Raw genomic sequence first — 14,755 nt, forward strand, 5'->3', positions numbered from 1 at the left:
ATTATTGGACCAAAAATCATATTGTATGGTTTGATGTAAGGGTGACTTAAAAATTAAACAAAATAAAATTTTCTCAATTTCTTCTATATATGTGTGTATATCAATATTCTTCTTTCCTCATTTTTTTCTGCGCTGTTTGAAAATTAAAAAAGAAAAAAAATTGTAAGGAAAACGATTGAGGCAACTTGTTTGAAAAAAAAGAAAGAAAGTAGACCCACCAAAATTGACTAAAATGTTTCTTGACCCCATAAAATAATTCTAATTTTATTACAAGGACGACCATTTTTTTTGCCCAAAATCATCAAAGTCATGCAACATATAAATTAAAGTGGTGGACTTTAAAGTAATAAGAACATGAGGACAAGACAAGAGTGCTGCTCTGATTTAACAGGAATCTATAAATTTGTGAAATAAAAAGTCTTTGTTTAGGTAGGAATAAATTGATGGGTTAATGAAGAAATGACCCATATGATTTTCTTACCAAAAAAATGGTAATTTTATTTATGTCCCATTTTGTTAGTTAAAAAAAAGAAAAAAGGAGTGGTCAAACAATTAGTTTAATCGCCAAAGAAAGTGAAAACTTGGAGAAAACAAACTTTTAGTTTTGATCCTAAATTATTATTTTAATTTTTTTAAAACATTAATATTGTGTTAATTTAGGAAGTTGGGAACATAAACTGGAACAATATATCTAGTTTTCAATGTGTATCGGCTCATATAGATTGAAATGAAATTTTAATATTCTTTGTTTTTATCATTATATTTAAAATATCATATAATCATTTAATTGAGTTATTAAACATAATTGATAATTTTATTGATAATAAAATATCGAAACTACACCAAAACACAAACTAATAATGACAAACTACTATAGGAGTAAGGAAAGGCATGAGTATGCAACAGTGGCATGTATATCTATAATGGGAAAGACTGATTATTTTGCATTAGAAAGAGAACAAGTGGATGGTGTCTAAACATGGTTAATTTTTATTTTGTTTTAAACCATAAATATAGATGAAGGTCTTGCAATATATATATTGATGACTTAAAAGACCAGGGTTCAATGAAACCCAGACCAAGTTGAAAAACCTTACCCAGATTCTTTTTCCTTCTCTCTCTTCACCATTTGTTTGAAGCCAATCTCTCTCTCTCTATGTATATATGGAATATCATATGCTTAAACCAAGTCTCAAATGGAAGAATAATCTGATGATCAACAAGTTGGGAGGAATATAGGCTTCAGGAATCTTCATCTTCTATATGGTAAATATTTGCATCTTTGAGGGAAAAAGAGAAGACATGGTCTCTTTGTTGTTCAACTGATTCAATTTTTTTATAATTAAAATCTTTTTAGGGTAAGTTAATTGTGCTGTTCTTTGTCTGTGTCTGGGGATTGGTTTATTTGTTTCCCTTTAAATTTTAAAACTAGGGTATGGATAAGTAATATGAAAGTGTGTTCTTGAATGAATGAATGAAAGAAAGATGATGTTTACCAGGTGATGATGAGCTGCTTTCCACTTCTTCATTTCTGAAATAATTTCTTTTTATCATTTTCCACATAAATTTACATATTATTTTTCCTTTTTTTTGGGGGGGGGGGGGGGTGGGGGTTTCATAATATAATCATATCGTATAAATCAAAGTTGAAAATATCTACTAAAATTTTTTCTTGCACAACATACCATTTGTGTTGTCAGATTAACATAAGATAGCTGTTTTTATTTTTGCAGAAACTGAGATATTACACAAATCTGTAAGGTTGGCTTCATAGTGTCACTCAAGCAAAGATTTAGATCAATACGTAAGTGTGACTGTGACATATGACCCTCATTTTCTTCTCTCCTGCCTTAGTACCTTCAGCAATAATAATGAATTTACCTAATAAATCATATACAATATGTATACTGAAATCTAAAATAAGATCTTGTCGAATAAATTTTGTTTTCATCAAGCTCTAGAAAGAGTTGTTTTTCATAGAGAAGGCATATATGTTCCACATTTTGATGTCCCATAAATGTTGTAATAATTAAAAACCCTTTGCACACTGCAATAAGTATGTGCAGGTAAACCTATCACTTAAAAAAATGTCATTACATCTATATTTAGATCACCTATAGGGGGTGCAGTTGAGAGGTTTTAAAACTCAGCAAATGTTGGAAATTGTTGCTAATTATTGCATATTACAACACATTAACTATATCTTCATCTAAATCATTTAAAAGCTCAGAGTTTGGTATTTAAATTTATTGTCTTGTTAACTGATCATTGCTATGGACTCTAAATTGTGATTTATTAATCAAATATTCTCCGTTTCTTAAAAATAATTTGTGATCAAATTACAATTGTATTAAAAAAAATTAACATTAAGTCTTGGATTCAAAACTCGAAACCTTCATCCCGTATCTCTTAGATTTTAATTTATTGATTCATTGCATGTTTAATTCAAGGGTCCAAGTTTATTAAGTAATGTTGGAATTGGTAGGTTGCATGCAAGTAATGACTTTTATTATTCATAAAAGATGGCTTAAATGTAACAAAATAGTAGGAGCGGATTCAGCTGCAGATTTGAACAAGTTTTTTTATTAGCCATTATGCAAATGAATGTTGCATTAAGTAAACAGGTTTGACAGTTAAGGGTATAATTGATAAACACAAATCAAGACTGTTTCTTTTATTTTCTTTCATGATGATCATAGAGGAATTTGTGTGCCATTGCAATGGTATATGATGCTATTTGTTTCACTTGCCTTTTAATATCCTTTTCTCCATTTTTCCAGTTCTCATCAAGCAATGATAGAGATGCATGATGAAGAACAAGGTGAGGATGTGTGTGCAATGCCGTCCCGGTCCCGTAAGTGTTCGTCCTTCGACTTGAATGACGAAGCTGGGAGTGAAAGGGATTGTATCGGTGAAACCAGTGTGGAAGAGGAGGAGATTGAAAACATAACTGAAGGGAGTTCAAGCAATAATAACAATGGCAATGGCAACGATAGAAGAAGAGTAAGGCAATACGTACGGTCGAAATTGCCTCGGCTTAGATGGACTCCTGATCTGCATTACTCATTCGTGCGTGCTGTTGAAAGGCTTGGTGGTCAAGAGAGTAAGTTCATCAAATATTAAGCATCATTTATTTTACTTCTGAAAACTTTTCTAAAATCATAAATTTTTGTAAATGATTTTAATTTGTTGCAGGAGCAACTCCAAAGTTAGTTCTGCAATTGATGAATGTGAGGGGACTCAGCATTGCCCACGTAAAAAGTCATTTACAGGTAAAAGAAAAAAAAAGAAGAACCATTTTGATTTGATATTTGCTTGCAATAGTTTCAAGTTTTCAATCCATTGATGATATTCTTGTTTTCAGATGTATAGAAGTAAGAAGCTTGACGAGGCTGGACAAGGTGAAGTTCCTTTTCCCTTGTTATTTATTCATGTCATTTTATAAAGTAAACGTGAAAGTATGGCAGTGGTAAAATTATCATACAGTCCTCTATATTAGGAGTCAGATTACATTCTGCCTCTTCTATTCAAAAAAATAGACAAATTAATCCCTGTACATTAGGTTAAAGAGCGAACTGGTACTTTTGTTAAAAATTTCATCCATTTCTAACGTTTAAAATTGGTTCAAGTAGTTAGATGAGATACACACTACACGTCATTGTCTGGTTTTTTTTGTCAGTTGCGACAATTTTTAACAGTACAAATGGGTACATTTTTTAACAGAATTGACCATTTTGCCCATTTGTAATAAAGAATGAAAAATACAATTTGACTCCTAATCTAGAAGCCTCAATGGTATTTTTACCATACAGTAGTAGTAAAAGTGAAAGTATGATAGTTACATTTTGCCCATTTGTAATAAAGGTTGAAGGGTTAAATTTGTGATTACACCTAGTTTTTTAACAGAGTTAACAGATAGACTAAAAATGAGCAATCGAAAAGTAGGGAGGCCAATTTTGAGCAAATAAAAGTAGAGAGACTAAATCTGCACAAATCGATAAGTATAATGACTATCCTTAGAATTTAACCTATATTAAAATCATATTTTCTTTTTTAAATAATAAATTATTATTTGGTAGACCTAAGCTGGAACTCTTTTAATTCCTTTATTTATATTTTATTTTATTTCATTAAATACAACTTAAAACAAATATCAATTAAAATTACACCAATTTTTATTCTAAAATACTGAAATGTAAAACAAAAGTAACTAGGTTATAAAGTATTAGATAGGATCCAAATATAGAGTGTATGCCCAAAAGAATCAAAATTCATGAATAAGAGTGAACCAGATCATATATTATTATTACATGGAAGGAGTTAGATTAAAGCTTAATAGTATTGTACATTCAACTCATACAATATTTGCATTAATGTCATTCAGTTTTAAGCCAAAGTAAAAGAGCAATTCAAGGAAGGGGTGAATTTGGGAGCTTGTTGTGTCAGGCCATTACTACCCTCAGTCCCCATCATGGTCATCAACAACAACATTTCAGAATGGAAAATGGTGGAATTGTTTTAGCCAGTGAATCTCTTGATGGTAGCAACACTACTTTCAAAGCTAACTTCCCAAGGTGATGATGAAACCCAGAAACTAATTATTTCCCAAGTTTGATTTAATGCTATACCATTTTTGTATACTTAATGATCCCTCTCTTTGTATGCATAGGCACCACCAATTCCCAAATTCTTTCATAAGCAAAGCCTTTGGACAAGAAAATGGCTTCTACATTCAAAACCAAATTCATGGAACTGGACCCATTAGAGCAATGGCAAGCAGGTTTCTTGAAGAGAAGAGATGGCATCCTTTTGAAAGGATTAGTAACAGATGGAAGGTTAATGGAAATATGTACAAGGACATGCAGTCTCAATCCCATTGTTTTTGGCAAAGACCAAGCTCAGATGAAGACAAGCATGAACCCTTGACCAAATTCAGTAGCTGTAGAACAGAGTTTGAGGTGATAGTTATGCTTGCTAAACTTGTTTACATATATAATGAGCATAGATTAATGTGTTTTTTTATTTGAAATGCAGTGGAACCAAGATAAAGTGCTCAAGGACGGGGAACGGTTGCCTGATTTGCAGTTAAGACTAAGCCAAAGAAATGGAAAATTTGATGAAGAGAAGAATAACCATTGTAAAGGAACACATGAAATTAGCACACAGCTTTCACTTTCTTAATCACGTTGCTAAGGTTTGAGGTGCTTTTGGCCTATACTTGATGAATATGAAGGTTTGTGAGCTGTAATTAACAATTTGTTGTGTACTGTGGGCCGTATATTTTCATCAATAACATTCATGATTTTGGCTTTGAAGATTAGATGTCAAGTTCATGCATGCATGGTGAAACTAATAATGATGGAATGATGATCATCTAAACCTATGGGGTTAAGGCTTAACAAAGGGGAAATAAAAAGCAAGAGAAATTATGGGGGGTGAAAGATCTTAAAAAGCCCAAAAGAACAAAGAATAGAAAATATACAATAGTTTGATTACTATTTTTCCAATATATTTTTCACAACAATCTGTTGAGACCCGAGTGCAAGACAAGCACCACAACCAAGTACAAAAGGTAAAAAAGGAAAAAAAAAAGATCTTTGTGGTCATTACAAGATTCGAATCGGACTTTGACATAACAGCGGCCTCGGCCTGCACTTATGGGTGATGTATAGGGAAAAAGAAATGAACAACTTACAAGCTTGTACAATAACAAGAGCTAACAAATCCAGTTGCCCATAGAAGGAGAGTGGAAGGAGAAGCTCTTGGAAGAAAGAAGAAAAATGGTAGGCTGCAGCAAAATCTTAACCAGCTCTGACCACGTTGGAACCGAAACTGCGAAACAAAGGCAGTGAGTGCAAGGAATGCAGTGATGCTCTCAGTGTTTTTTCAAGTTTTGGATTGCTGAGAAAAAGGGGTTACTAGTTCCTGCAATGGACACAAATGTTAGAATTTCATATAGATAAAAGATCTCATTAGAGAATAGGATATCGTTGTTAAAGAATGAAAAAGGTTACCTCAGAATAGCGGACATGATCATGATGCAAGTAGGAAGTTTTGACAATTGTTTCCCACTTGGTATCAGTAGAAGGTGCCTTAGGTTCTTGTTTCTTAGGTTTAAAACGAGTACCGGTGTAAGGCTGTAAAGATGATTTTCTAGATGTCGTTGAAGGCAGAGCACGCCAAAGCCAAGACTCGGATGGTGTTTTTGGCAAAGGAGGTGGAAGAGGAGAGTGATCGGAACCAGCCTTAGTTTCATCAGCTGCTTTCGAATCATCAATATCGGTAGGAGTCAGATTTCCATCAGCTCTGACTTTTATACGTTGCAATGACTTAAATTCTTGATCAAGTCCTCCATTCTGCTTGAAGCAATCTATCATTTCTGCTTGACCTCTGAGATCAGGTTTGTCAGAGAAAGAAGATCGACTGGATTTGACTGACCCTGCGGTTTCGTATTCCAATATGCCTTTTCCATCCAAGAGACTAAGGCCTTTTGTATCTTGAAGGGGAGATTCCATGGTAGCAGGTTCTTCCAACACTTTGTTCACTTCTAAGGTATTTGAATGTTTTCCTATGGAATCCATTTGGACTTTCGTATCCGAGGAATTGGAATTTGAACTTGCCATTTCATTCACAGTATCTACATACAAAGTTTTCTCAACTGCAGGGCTTAGAGGACCTGAGCCTTGTCTGCTGCTCTGATACGGTACTAATTCCTGCGAGCTGTTATTGCTTCTGGTATACTTAACCATCATATTAGCTTTGTATTTCTCAGCTTCTTTAGGCATGCCAAGAAAGCCCCCTCCACGGAACGGTGATTGAGGTCTCTCCCTACGATACGGAGAAATGCAAGCACTACCTGGAAGTTTTTTGGGAGTTGACTTATTCACTATCTGCTGGTCATTTGAGCTGCTAAACTGATTTGATACGCATATCAGCTCTTTCCCTATCTCAGGGAGCCTAGGGGATTGAACGTCAGTATTCGGTTTGTCCCTCGAGAGCCTGGGTGATTGAAATGCAGTATCTGGTTTGTCCTTGGAGAGCTTGGGTGATTGAAATGCAGTACCGGATTTGTCCTTGGAGAGCCTAGGTCGTTCAAATGCACCATCGGATTTGTTCATGGGGAGCTGAGGGGATCGAACTCCCCTAGCTGATTTGTCCTCATGAACAACATCCCGAGCATTCTGCAAAGATACTAAATACTTTAAACACACAAGCAGTGTGTACCCGAATATCGAAAATACAGAAAAGAATCATACTAACCTTCTCAGCAATTTGGCTGTGAGACTTCAAGTAGGTAGCTTTGCACGGTTTTGCGACATCGCGACTAGAAGACATTGAAGAGTGGGTCCTAGATTTTAATCCAGGAACAGGATTTAAGAGGCACAGAGAGTTCTTGAAGCATAACCGAGGCAACAAGCCACAAGCTTTTCTCGATAGATTGCCAGAATCCTGATAGTCAATGGATTCATCATCTGTTTCTTCTTCATCTACATCCTGGTTATGATACGGAACGATAGCTGTCTCGTATTGATTAACAAGAGGTTTCCTATCCGCAACAACCAATTTCTTAACCTCTCTAGGTTGTTCGGGTGCCGTAGATTGTTTCCTTAAAGCATACTGAGGTGTCTCCAGGGCCATTGCCTTGGCAGCAGGCAAAAACCGACGCAACATGAAATCCTGAGTTTGTGGATCGGTAGAGAATGTTCCTGATGGTTTTGCAACCAGGCCATCTAGTCCACTTAAACCACTTATACTACAATTCATGGAGAATGAATCTGTCGGGGACAAAGTATCAAGTGCATCAGAATAAACATCATCATCATCATCGTTTTCAGATTCCGAGACACATTTCTCTTTCATCCCGTCATTCAAGCAGTCTAATTTAGTCGCATTATCATTCACGGAATATATTTCAGGTTGGGGCCTAGCCATATTCTGCTTCACACAGTCATTCTCCACAGGAGGCTTCACGACTTGCAAAACCCGTCCTGGCGGAAGCCTCGGAGTACCAGAAGCTTCCTTATCCATCTCGAACACGTGCTCGACGCCACCTTTTGCTTTCCCAGGGATCTGTTCCCATACAAAAGGAACCGCAACAGGTTCGGTTACTTGATCCAAACTCGCATCCGAGCTGTACCAGGGGAGAGCATCTCGTATAGCAGGGGCAGGATTCTCAATGATTTTCTGCTTATTTCTATCTTGAAATGAAGATGTCCCCGAAAATCGCCTCACCGATAAAAGCGGAGCATTAAAATTCAATTTCCTTTCCTCCATTTCAAGAAATTCAACAGTTTTCCTTCCAAATATAGCTCAAAAACTCAAAACATGGCATAGCAGATGATACATGTTGGATCATAAGTATAACACCATGGAAAAATACCTGTAAATATGCTAAAACTAATTATTTTAAGAACCTAGACTAATTGCAATGAACACCCAGTAGACAAAGATTTGTCTTGAAGTCCATTTTAGGAAAAAAAAAAGATTGTAAATTTATAAGATATCGGTAGACACCGACATTAAATTTCAGGCTATGAAAAAAAATCAAATGAAAACGCATTGATTACATGATCTGAATTCATCTACTCTGCCATATCCATTATTGGAATCACCAAGGAAATTAAATCCCAGTAAAAGAAACCTTAAAAGACTGTCATAAATATTTCAACCTTTTCCAACAAGAAAAAATAAAACTTCATGTATAAGTTATAACAACATCGCTAGATTAACAAAAGAAACAAGAATCTTTATCTTTAACAAAAAAAAAAAAAACCAGTCTTGGTTTCAAGTTTCAAACTTCGAATAACATAAACATATGTTGAACGTAAAAAAAAAAAAATACCTGTGACAGTAAGGGAGAGATGAATGAGCTGATTGATGCTTTGAGGTATTTTGAGCTTTGGGGATTGTCCTAAGATGGTGGCAAGAGTTAAGGGAATGAGTGAGGATAAAGAAAAGTGAAGAAAATTAAGAGAGAGAGAGAGAAAGGGAGAAATTGGACAGTCCTGAGCTTTCTTTTCTATGTATATGCATTTTGCATTTGAGAATTTTAAGAGACTGTAGATTCTATTTCTACTTTAACAGACTTTTTCATTTCCTTTCTTAAATTTATTTTTATTTTTATTTTATATTCGTCCTGTGGTTTATATATAGGTTCTATTTTTAATATTTTTATATTAAAATATAATCCATAATCCATTGATGAAATTTCATGGCTTGAAAAAAGTATCTCTCTCTCTTTTTTTTTCCTTTTTTTTTTTGCAGTATTAAGAACAAGTCAAAGCTAAAAACTTTTGAAAAATGCATGAAAAATTACATTAAACAATAGAAACAAAAAAGGAGCTAAAGCCATGATATTGTTAGAAATGGCTGTTTCTTAGATTTTAGGGCAAAGATGAAAACATGTTGGTTGGATTTTAGTCATTATTGAAGAGTTAAAGATGGTAAGGTGTGGTCACGAGCATACAGTTGAGGAGGGTATCAACTGTGATGGTTGATGAGCCAACGGTCCTTTTTAATACTCCATCCAAGTCAAAAATGGCTAGAATTTATGAGGATAAAAATATAAATTTCACGTTTAATTAAAAAATTATTCGATTAAGCCTTAATTTGACTAGTATGGGTGTTATTATCAATATAGAAGGACATAAATTTTAGTATACTAGAATATATTATTTTCTTGTTTATAAATTAACGAGAAATTATAAATAATTTTAAATATTATGTAAAAGAAATAGATATAATCGGAACTTGTAATAAAATTATTAAAAGAATAATTTAAGAACTTAGACGGATAGTTTAGGTAGGAGCCAAGATCCCACATTTCCCTGTAGCTGCGTCCTTATCTTTCCTATGCATGTACTAGACTAATAATCCAATTTGAGTTATTTAATATGACATAAAAAGAATATTTTTTTAATTTAAATATTATTAATATTAAACCGGCAATGTATCTGAAATTGAGTAGTGTGTCGACGTAGCTACAATCAATCATTGTCCATAATTAAATTTGTAAGAAAATAAGTAGCCTTTCAAATTAAACACAGTCAGATTCTTTCTCTCGTAAATAAAAATAATAATACATATTCAAACTCACATCTTTGTGTGTTAATAATAAAATTTATGATAAACTGTAAAAATGGTTACTTTTGTTTGCCTCAGGTTACATTTTAGTCATTTATGTTTGAAATGTTACGTTTTAGTCACTTATGTTATTATTTTGTTACAAAGTGATCACACTTCCGTTAAGTTCCGTTATTTCCCTAACGGTAATCCTACGTGGCAGTCTAACTAGATTTTAAGTGTCAACTTAGATTTCCTAATGAGATGAGAATAGATTTTTAATTAAATAAATTTAATTAATTAAAAATTTTAAACCCTAAATCTTAGTAAAAAACCGTTCGTCTCCCCCCTTTTTTTAGTTTTCTTTAAGGTGTTTCTCTAACACAAATTTTACACCTGTAAAGGACATCAAAGGAAACGACAGCACGAGCATGGCCAAGGTGACTGAAATCATAGGCAGTGACACCGCAGACATACATGTGAACTTTTCCAGGGGTTTTGGGCTTGAAAACCTCTTTTTGCTGAGTCATGGTATTGTAAACAACAAATTAGAATTCTTGGGTTTCCTTCCTAGCCATCGGTTTTGAAGCTTTTTTTTTTGTTTGTTTCTTGCTTTGAGGGATCCATTCTGACCCTAAAAAATTACCCATTTTTCTAAAAACTTAAATCACATGTAAATTAGTATGAATCTCCAACACCCTACATCAATGGAAAAAAAGAGTTCATAGCTTTTGAGACGCTTTAACAGTGAATTCATGCTTTAATAAATGGGAACCTTTAAACAGTGAATTCCAACACCCTACATCAATGGCAAAAAAAAAAGTTCAAGCTTTAAAAAAAATTGTTAACCCCAGTAAAGTTAAAAAAAAAATAACTGGGAATTCAAGCTTTTGAGACACTTTAACAGTGAATTCAAAATTTAAAATCCATGTATCTCTCGTTCAAAGAATAGACCAAAGAAACAATTTTTAACAACGAATTCAATATAACATTAAACATTAAAGAAACAAAACGATGCATTAAGTGATTGAAGAATGAAAAGAACTCACCAATTAATCAAGAAATTAAAGATGCAAAAACCCAAGTGGGGGAGATGAACGGTTTTTTAACTAAGATTTAAGGTTTAAAATTTTTAATTAATTAAATTTATTTAATTAAAAATCTATTCTCATCCCATCCAAGTTGGCACTTAAAATCTAGTTAGACTGCCACGTAGGATTACAGTTAGGGAGATAACGAAACTTAACTGAAGAGTGATCACCTCGTAACAGAATAATAACATAAATGACTAAAATGTAACCTGAGTCAAGCAAAAGTGACTATTTTTGTAATTTTTCCTAAAATTTATCTCAATTAAATTAAGGCTATATTATTTATGTCATGTCTTTTTCCCATCATAGTCACTTTACTTTTCTTTTCTTCTTTTTCCTTTCAAACGTGACTGCTTACTCCTACAGCAATTTTATTTTTTCTTTATTATGGTTGGTTGGTAAATTGATACGACGACGTTGACTATAACACAAAACAACAACCTTTTAAATCTAATTTTATGCGATACAATTTAATATTTTGATTTTAATTTAATTTGGTTGCATGATGTAATCAACTTTTTTTTATTATATTGATTGAGTAAATTATACTTAAAGTGAATAAATTATTAATAAATTTATGTTTTAAAAATTTAAATAGAAGACTGATGATCAGTATTGAAAATTTGAGAGGAAGATTGTTTAGATTTTGGTTCACAATTGAAAAAAAGAATGAAAGCTTTCGATTGGTGTAAGTAGTTGTAACAGCTTAATATTTTTTTAATGTGGTAGAATTTAATATTTGGTTTAAATTAATTTAGTTGCATGATATAATCATCTTTTTTATCATATATTGATTGATAAAAAATAAAGTAGATTAGATATCAAATAAAGTAGGCAGACCAGAATCCCTGGTTTAATTAAACACGCAATACCCCCAAAGTTCTTTTGTCTTCAAATTAAACAGAGATGATTAAGTAATAAGGAAATTAGGGTAAAGTGGCTTTATAATTTGCCTAAATCAGCGGATCAAATACACATGTGTTAGCCATTTATCTTGCCTATGACCACAATCCATATTCCATGGCCGGGATCAGGTGCTGAGAGAAACAGAGTGGAAATGTTTGCTTCTTGCACATGGGACGGGTGTTTGCTTCCATGGCCCTCAAAGAATTTGTGAGTTTCATGTCCCATTTTCATCAACAATATAAACTAAAGTGGCTAATGGTTTTAAGAGGATTTTAACTTTTAACAATTTTATTTAATTTATTGCTATTTTTGCCCAAATAAGTATAGAAAATAGACTGTAACGTGTACAAAAAAGAAAGAGTGTAATCAATTCCAATTTTGAATGTGAATATAGGATGGGCCATGGGGGAGTGAGTGCTTTTACCTAAAGCAAAAGGAATTTGGTGTGGGTTAAAAGCTGAGAAATTTTACGTAACTAGAGGTCATTCCAATGCCCCAAGTGACACGCCGAGGAATGTAGAGCCCATCTCATCCATCACCGCCGACTGCACATGGTGGGGACTGGGGATGTTTTTGGACTGCTCATCCCCACTTTACCATGTCTCCCCCCTTCTATATTATTTATCATTTCCTTCTAGCGAACCCCATCAAGGGAAGAGTGAGGTAAAGCCCAAAACTAAAAAGAAACCCTCAAGCTCAAGGGCCTAGATTGAGACAGGCCCAAACACCAAGTTGTGTTTGTCTATAAACTCCGGGCAACAATTAATAAATCAATGTTTGAAGTTTCAATTGGACTGGACCAGCTGGTGACACTAGAAATCGGTTAGCATATCGATTTGGAGAATGATATTGAATCAATCAAAGTGAAAATTAGTACGGGTCAATTGAGTCGGTTGAAAATTTAATTGAACTGGTTTTAACTTTTTTGAATTTTTCATATTTTTTAATCGAATTGATTGGATCAACAAATAGATAGCCTCCTAAAACATCGATGTTGGATACAGTGGTAAGATATATTGTAATTTCAGAGAGTTCAAATTCACATTTTAGAGATGATATTTTTGAAAGAAATAGTAATAAACTTTGAAAAATATAAATTTTTATGGACCGTAAAATAAATATGAAAAATGCTTTGGTCATAAAATATAAAAGCAGCGAAGTAGAAGGGTAAATCAATTTAACCTACTAAAATTTATTAGCTTGAATTTGTGGATTTAGTCCATGTACTTTAATTTGTTGATTTTCAATCCCATACTTTTATAATTTTAAAATTTTAGTCTTTACCAAATGGTAGCTATTATATTCATTAGTTAAGTTATGCTATTTTCAAAATTTGATGTGGCAAATATATTATCAAATGTGTAATGTCATGTTAACTTCTTATTTTCACATGTTATTCACAAAAAAAAAACCAGTTAATAGATTCAACAACTATTGTTTGCATCAAGATTAAAATTTCGAAAAATATAGCGATTAAAAATGATCTAGATGGAGAACATAGACTAAATCTAAAACTTTATTCATAATACATGACTAATAGTAACATTTAACTAAACAGATTTATCTATTACCGTTTGATCAGGACTAAATTTTCAAAATTAAAAATATATATAAAAATTAAAATTAAATAATTCAAAAAGTGCATAAATTAAAATGTATCAAATTAAACTACAACTACTAAATCCACCCATTATACAAAAAAAAAAAAATGAAGCACAATTTGACCAATTTATTATAGCATAAATATCAAATTATAGCACCTCCATACATACTATCGCCCTCCCCAAAAAGAACCCATGAAAGGGTTTCAAGAATTGGGAAGAAAATTATTATTTTGTAGCTCATCTCCTATAAATAAGGGAGAAAAAAAGTGACACGAAAAGCTTTATTCAAGAAAAAGAAAAAAGTAAAGGTCATAAATTGTTTGAATTCGCCAATCCTTCTGTTACCCTAGCTAAAGACCTAAGATTACATCCAATTATCATATCAGCAAACGAACATCTATCTTCTTTACTATTCCCCGCTGGGACATCCACCACATACGACTCTACCACCACCGTTCTCCCGCCATTCCCTTCTTCTTCACTTCCAATTTCATGCAAACTAGTAGTGGAACGGTAATTCACAAGCTTATGGTCACCAATGCTAACCCTCATAACATGCAAGTCATCATCTAATTGATCCAACCCCTCCATGCTCATGGCTGCCGGCATCCCCGACACGATCATCACTTCACGTACACTCCCTATTCCACCGTCATCGACACTCAACGTACAGCTCTTGACGAACCGTTTGTAAGCTTCTGGGTTGTCGAAGCGGCGGAGTATGGACCATACTAGAGGAAGCGGTGCATCTATGGATTGAACCAAGCTTGAACCGCATTGGTTCGTGATAAACCAAGAGTGTGTGATATTGGGTTTTTTTCATTATTGTATCTGCCATTGACTAAACAATACCCTAACTCCAAGTCCTGTATGTATGTTACCATTAATATATAGAAATATAGAACATTGATAACTTCGAAAACTGGGAAATAGATATGCTTTTTTCTTTATGTAAATAAAGAGTAGAAAATGTAATAAAAAAACACACATGCAGGCAATGGGATTGATTGATTGTGTCTGAGTTTGGATCTATCAGCTTTTTAAAGGTGTTTGGTTGCAACTTGAAGGCGGTTGCTTAATATACGTAACGTT

The 14,755-nt window shown here is 33.4% G+C and overlaps 3 protein-coding genes across 5 annotated transcripts; 1 reads left to right on the forward strand and 2 right to left on the reverse strand.

Moving 5' to 3' along the window:
• The first annotated feature begins 1,030 nt into the window (after nucleotides 1–1,030).
• LOC105777006 (two-component response regulator ARR14) lies at nucleotides 1,031–5,315 on the forward strand. 3 transcript variants are annotated; one of them, XM_012600033.2, is made up of 8 exons: nucleotides 1,032–1,266; nucleotides 1,734–1,804; nucleotides 2,781–3,103; nucleotides 3,196–3,272; nucleotides 3,365–3,401; nucleotides 4,385–4,574; nucleotides 4,670–4,958; nucleotides 5,035–5,315. In XM_012600033.2, the coding sequence occupies exons 3-8, from the start codon at nucleotides 2,794–2,796 to the stop codon at nucleotides 5,179–5,181; spliced, it is 1,050 nt and encodes a 349-aa protein (XP_012455487.1). In that variant the 5' UTR covers nucleotides 1,032–1,266; nucleotides 1,734–1,804; nucleotides 2,781–2,793; the 3' UTR covers nucleotides 5,182–5,315. The 3 variants fall into 3 exon arrangements, with proteins under 3 accessions (XP_012455490.1, XP_012455487.1, XP_052477993.1); XM_012600036.2 differs by lacking the exon at nucleotides 1,734–1,804 and having other exon boundaries at nucleotides 1,031–1,266; XM_052622033.1 differs by lacking the exons at nucleotides 1,032–1,266; nucleotides 1,734–1,804 and having other exon boundaries at nucleotides 2,537–3,103.
• A 155-nt stretch (nucleotides 5,316–5,470) lies between these two features.
• LOC105777005 (uncharacterized) lies at nucleotides 5,471–9,084 on the reverse strand. The gene is made up of 4 exons (XM_012600032.2): nucleotides 8,843–9,084; nucleotides 7,261–8,380; nucleotides 6,015–7,181; nucleotides 5,471–5,925 (listed from the first exon to the last, which is right to left on the reverse strand). The coding sequence occupies exons 2-4, from the start codon at nucleotides 8,272–8,274 to the stop codon at nucleotides 5,887–5,889; spliced, it is 2,220 nt and encodes a 739-aa protein (XP_012455486.1). The 5' UTR covers nucleotides 8,275–8,380; nucleotides 8,843–9,084; the 3' UTR covers nucleotides 5,471–5,886.
• Nucleotides 9,085–13,831: 4,747 nt separating this feature from the next.
• On the reverse strand, nucleotides 13,832–14,464 carry LOC105775135 (abscisic acid receptor PYL11; the record flags this gene model as incomplete). Its single annotated transcript, XM_012597666.2, has 1 exon — nucleotides 13,832–14,464. A coding segment is annotated over one exon (492 nt), but the record flags the coding sequence as incomplete, so codon positions are not given.
• Between the last annotated feature and the right edge of the window lie 291 nt (nucleotides 14,465–14,755).

This window comes from Gossypium raimondii, chromosome 10 (assembly GCF_025698545.1).
Source record: "Gossypium raimondii isolate GPD5lz chromosome 10, ASM2569854v1, whole genome shotgun sequence".
Classification (NCBI taxonomy): domain Eukaryota; kingdom Viridiplantae; phylum Streptophyta; class Magnoliopsida; order Malvales; family Malvaceae; genus Gossypium; species Gossypium raimondii.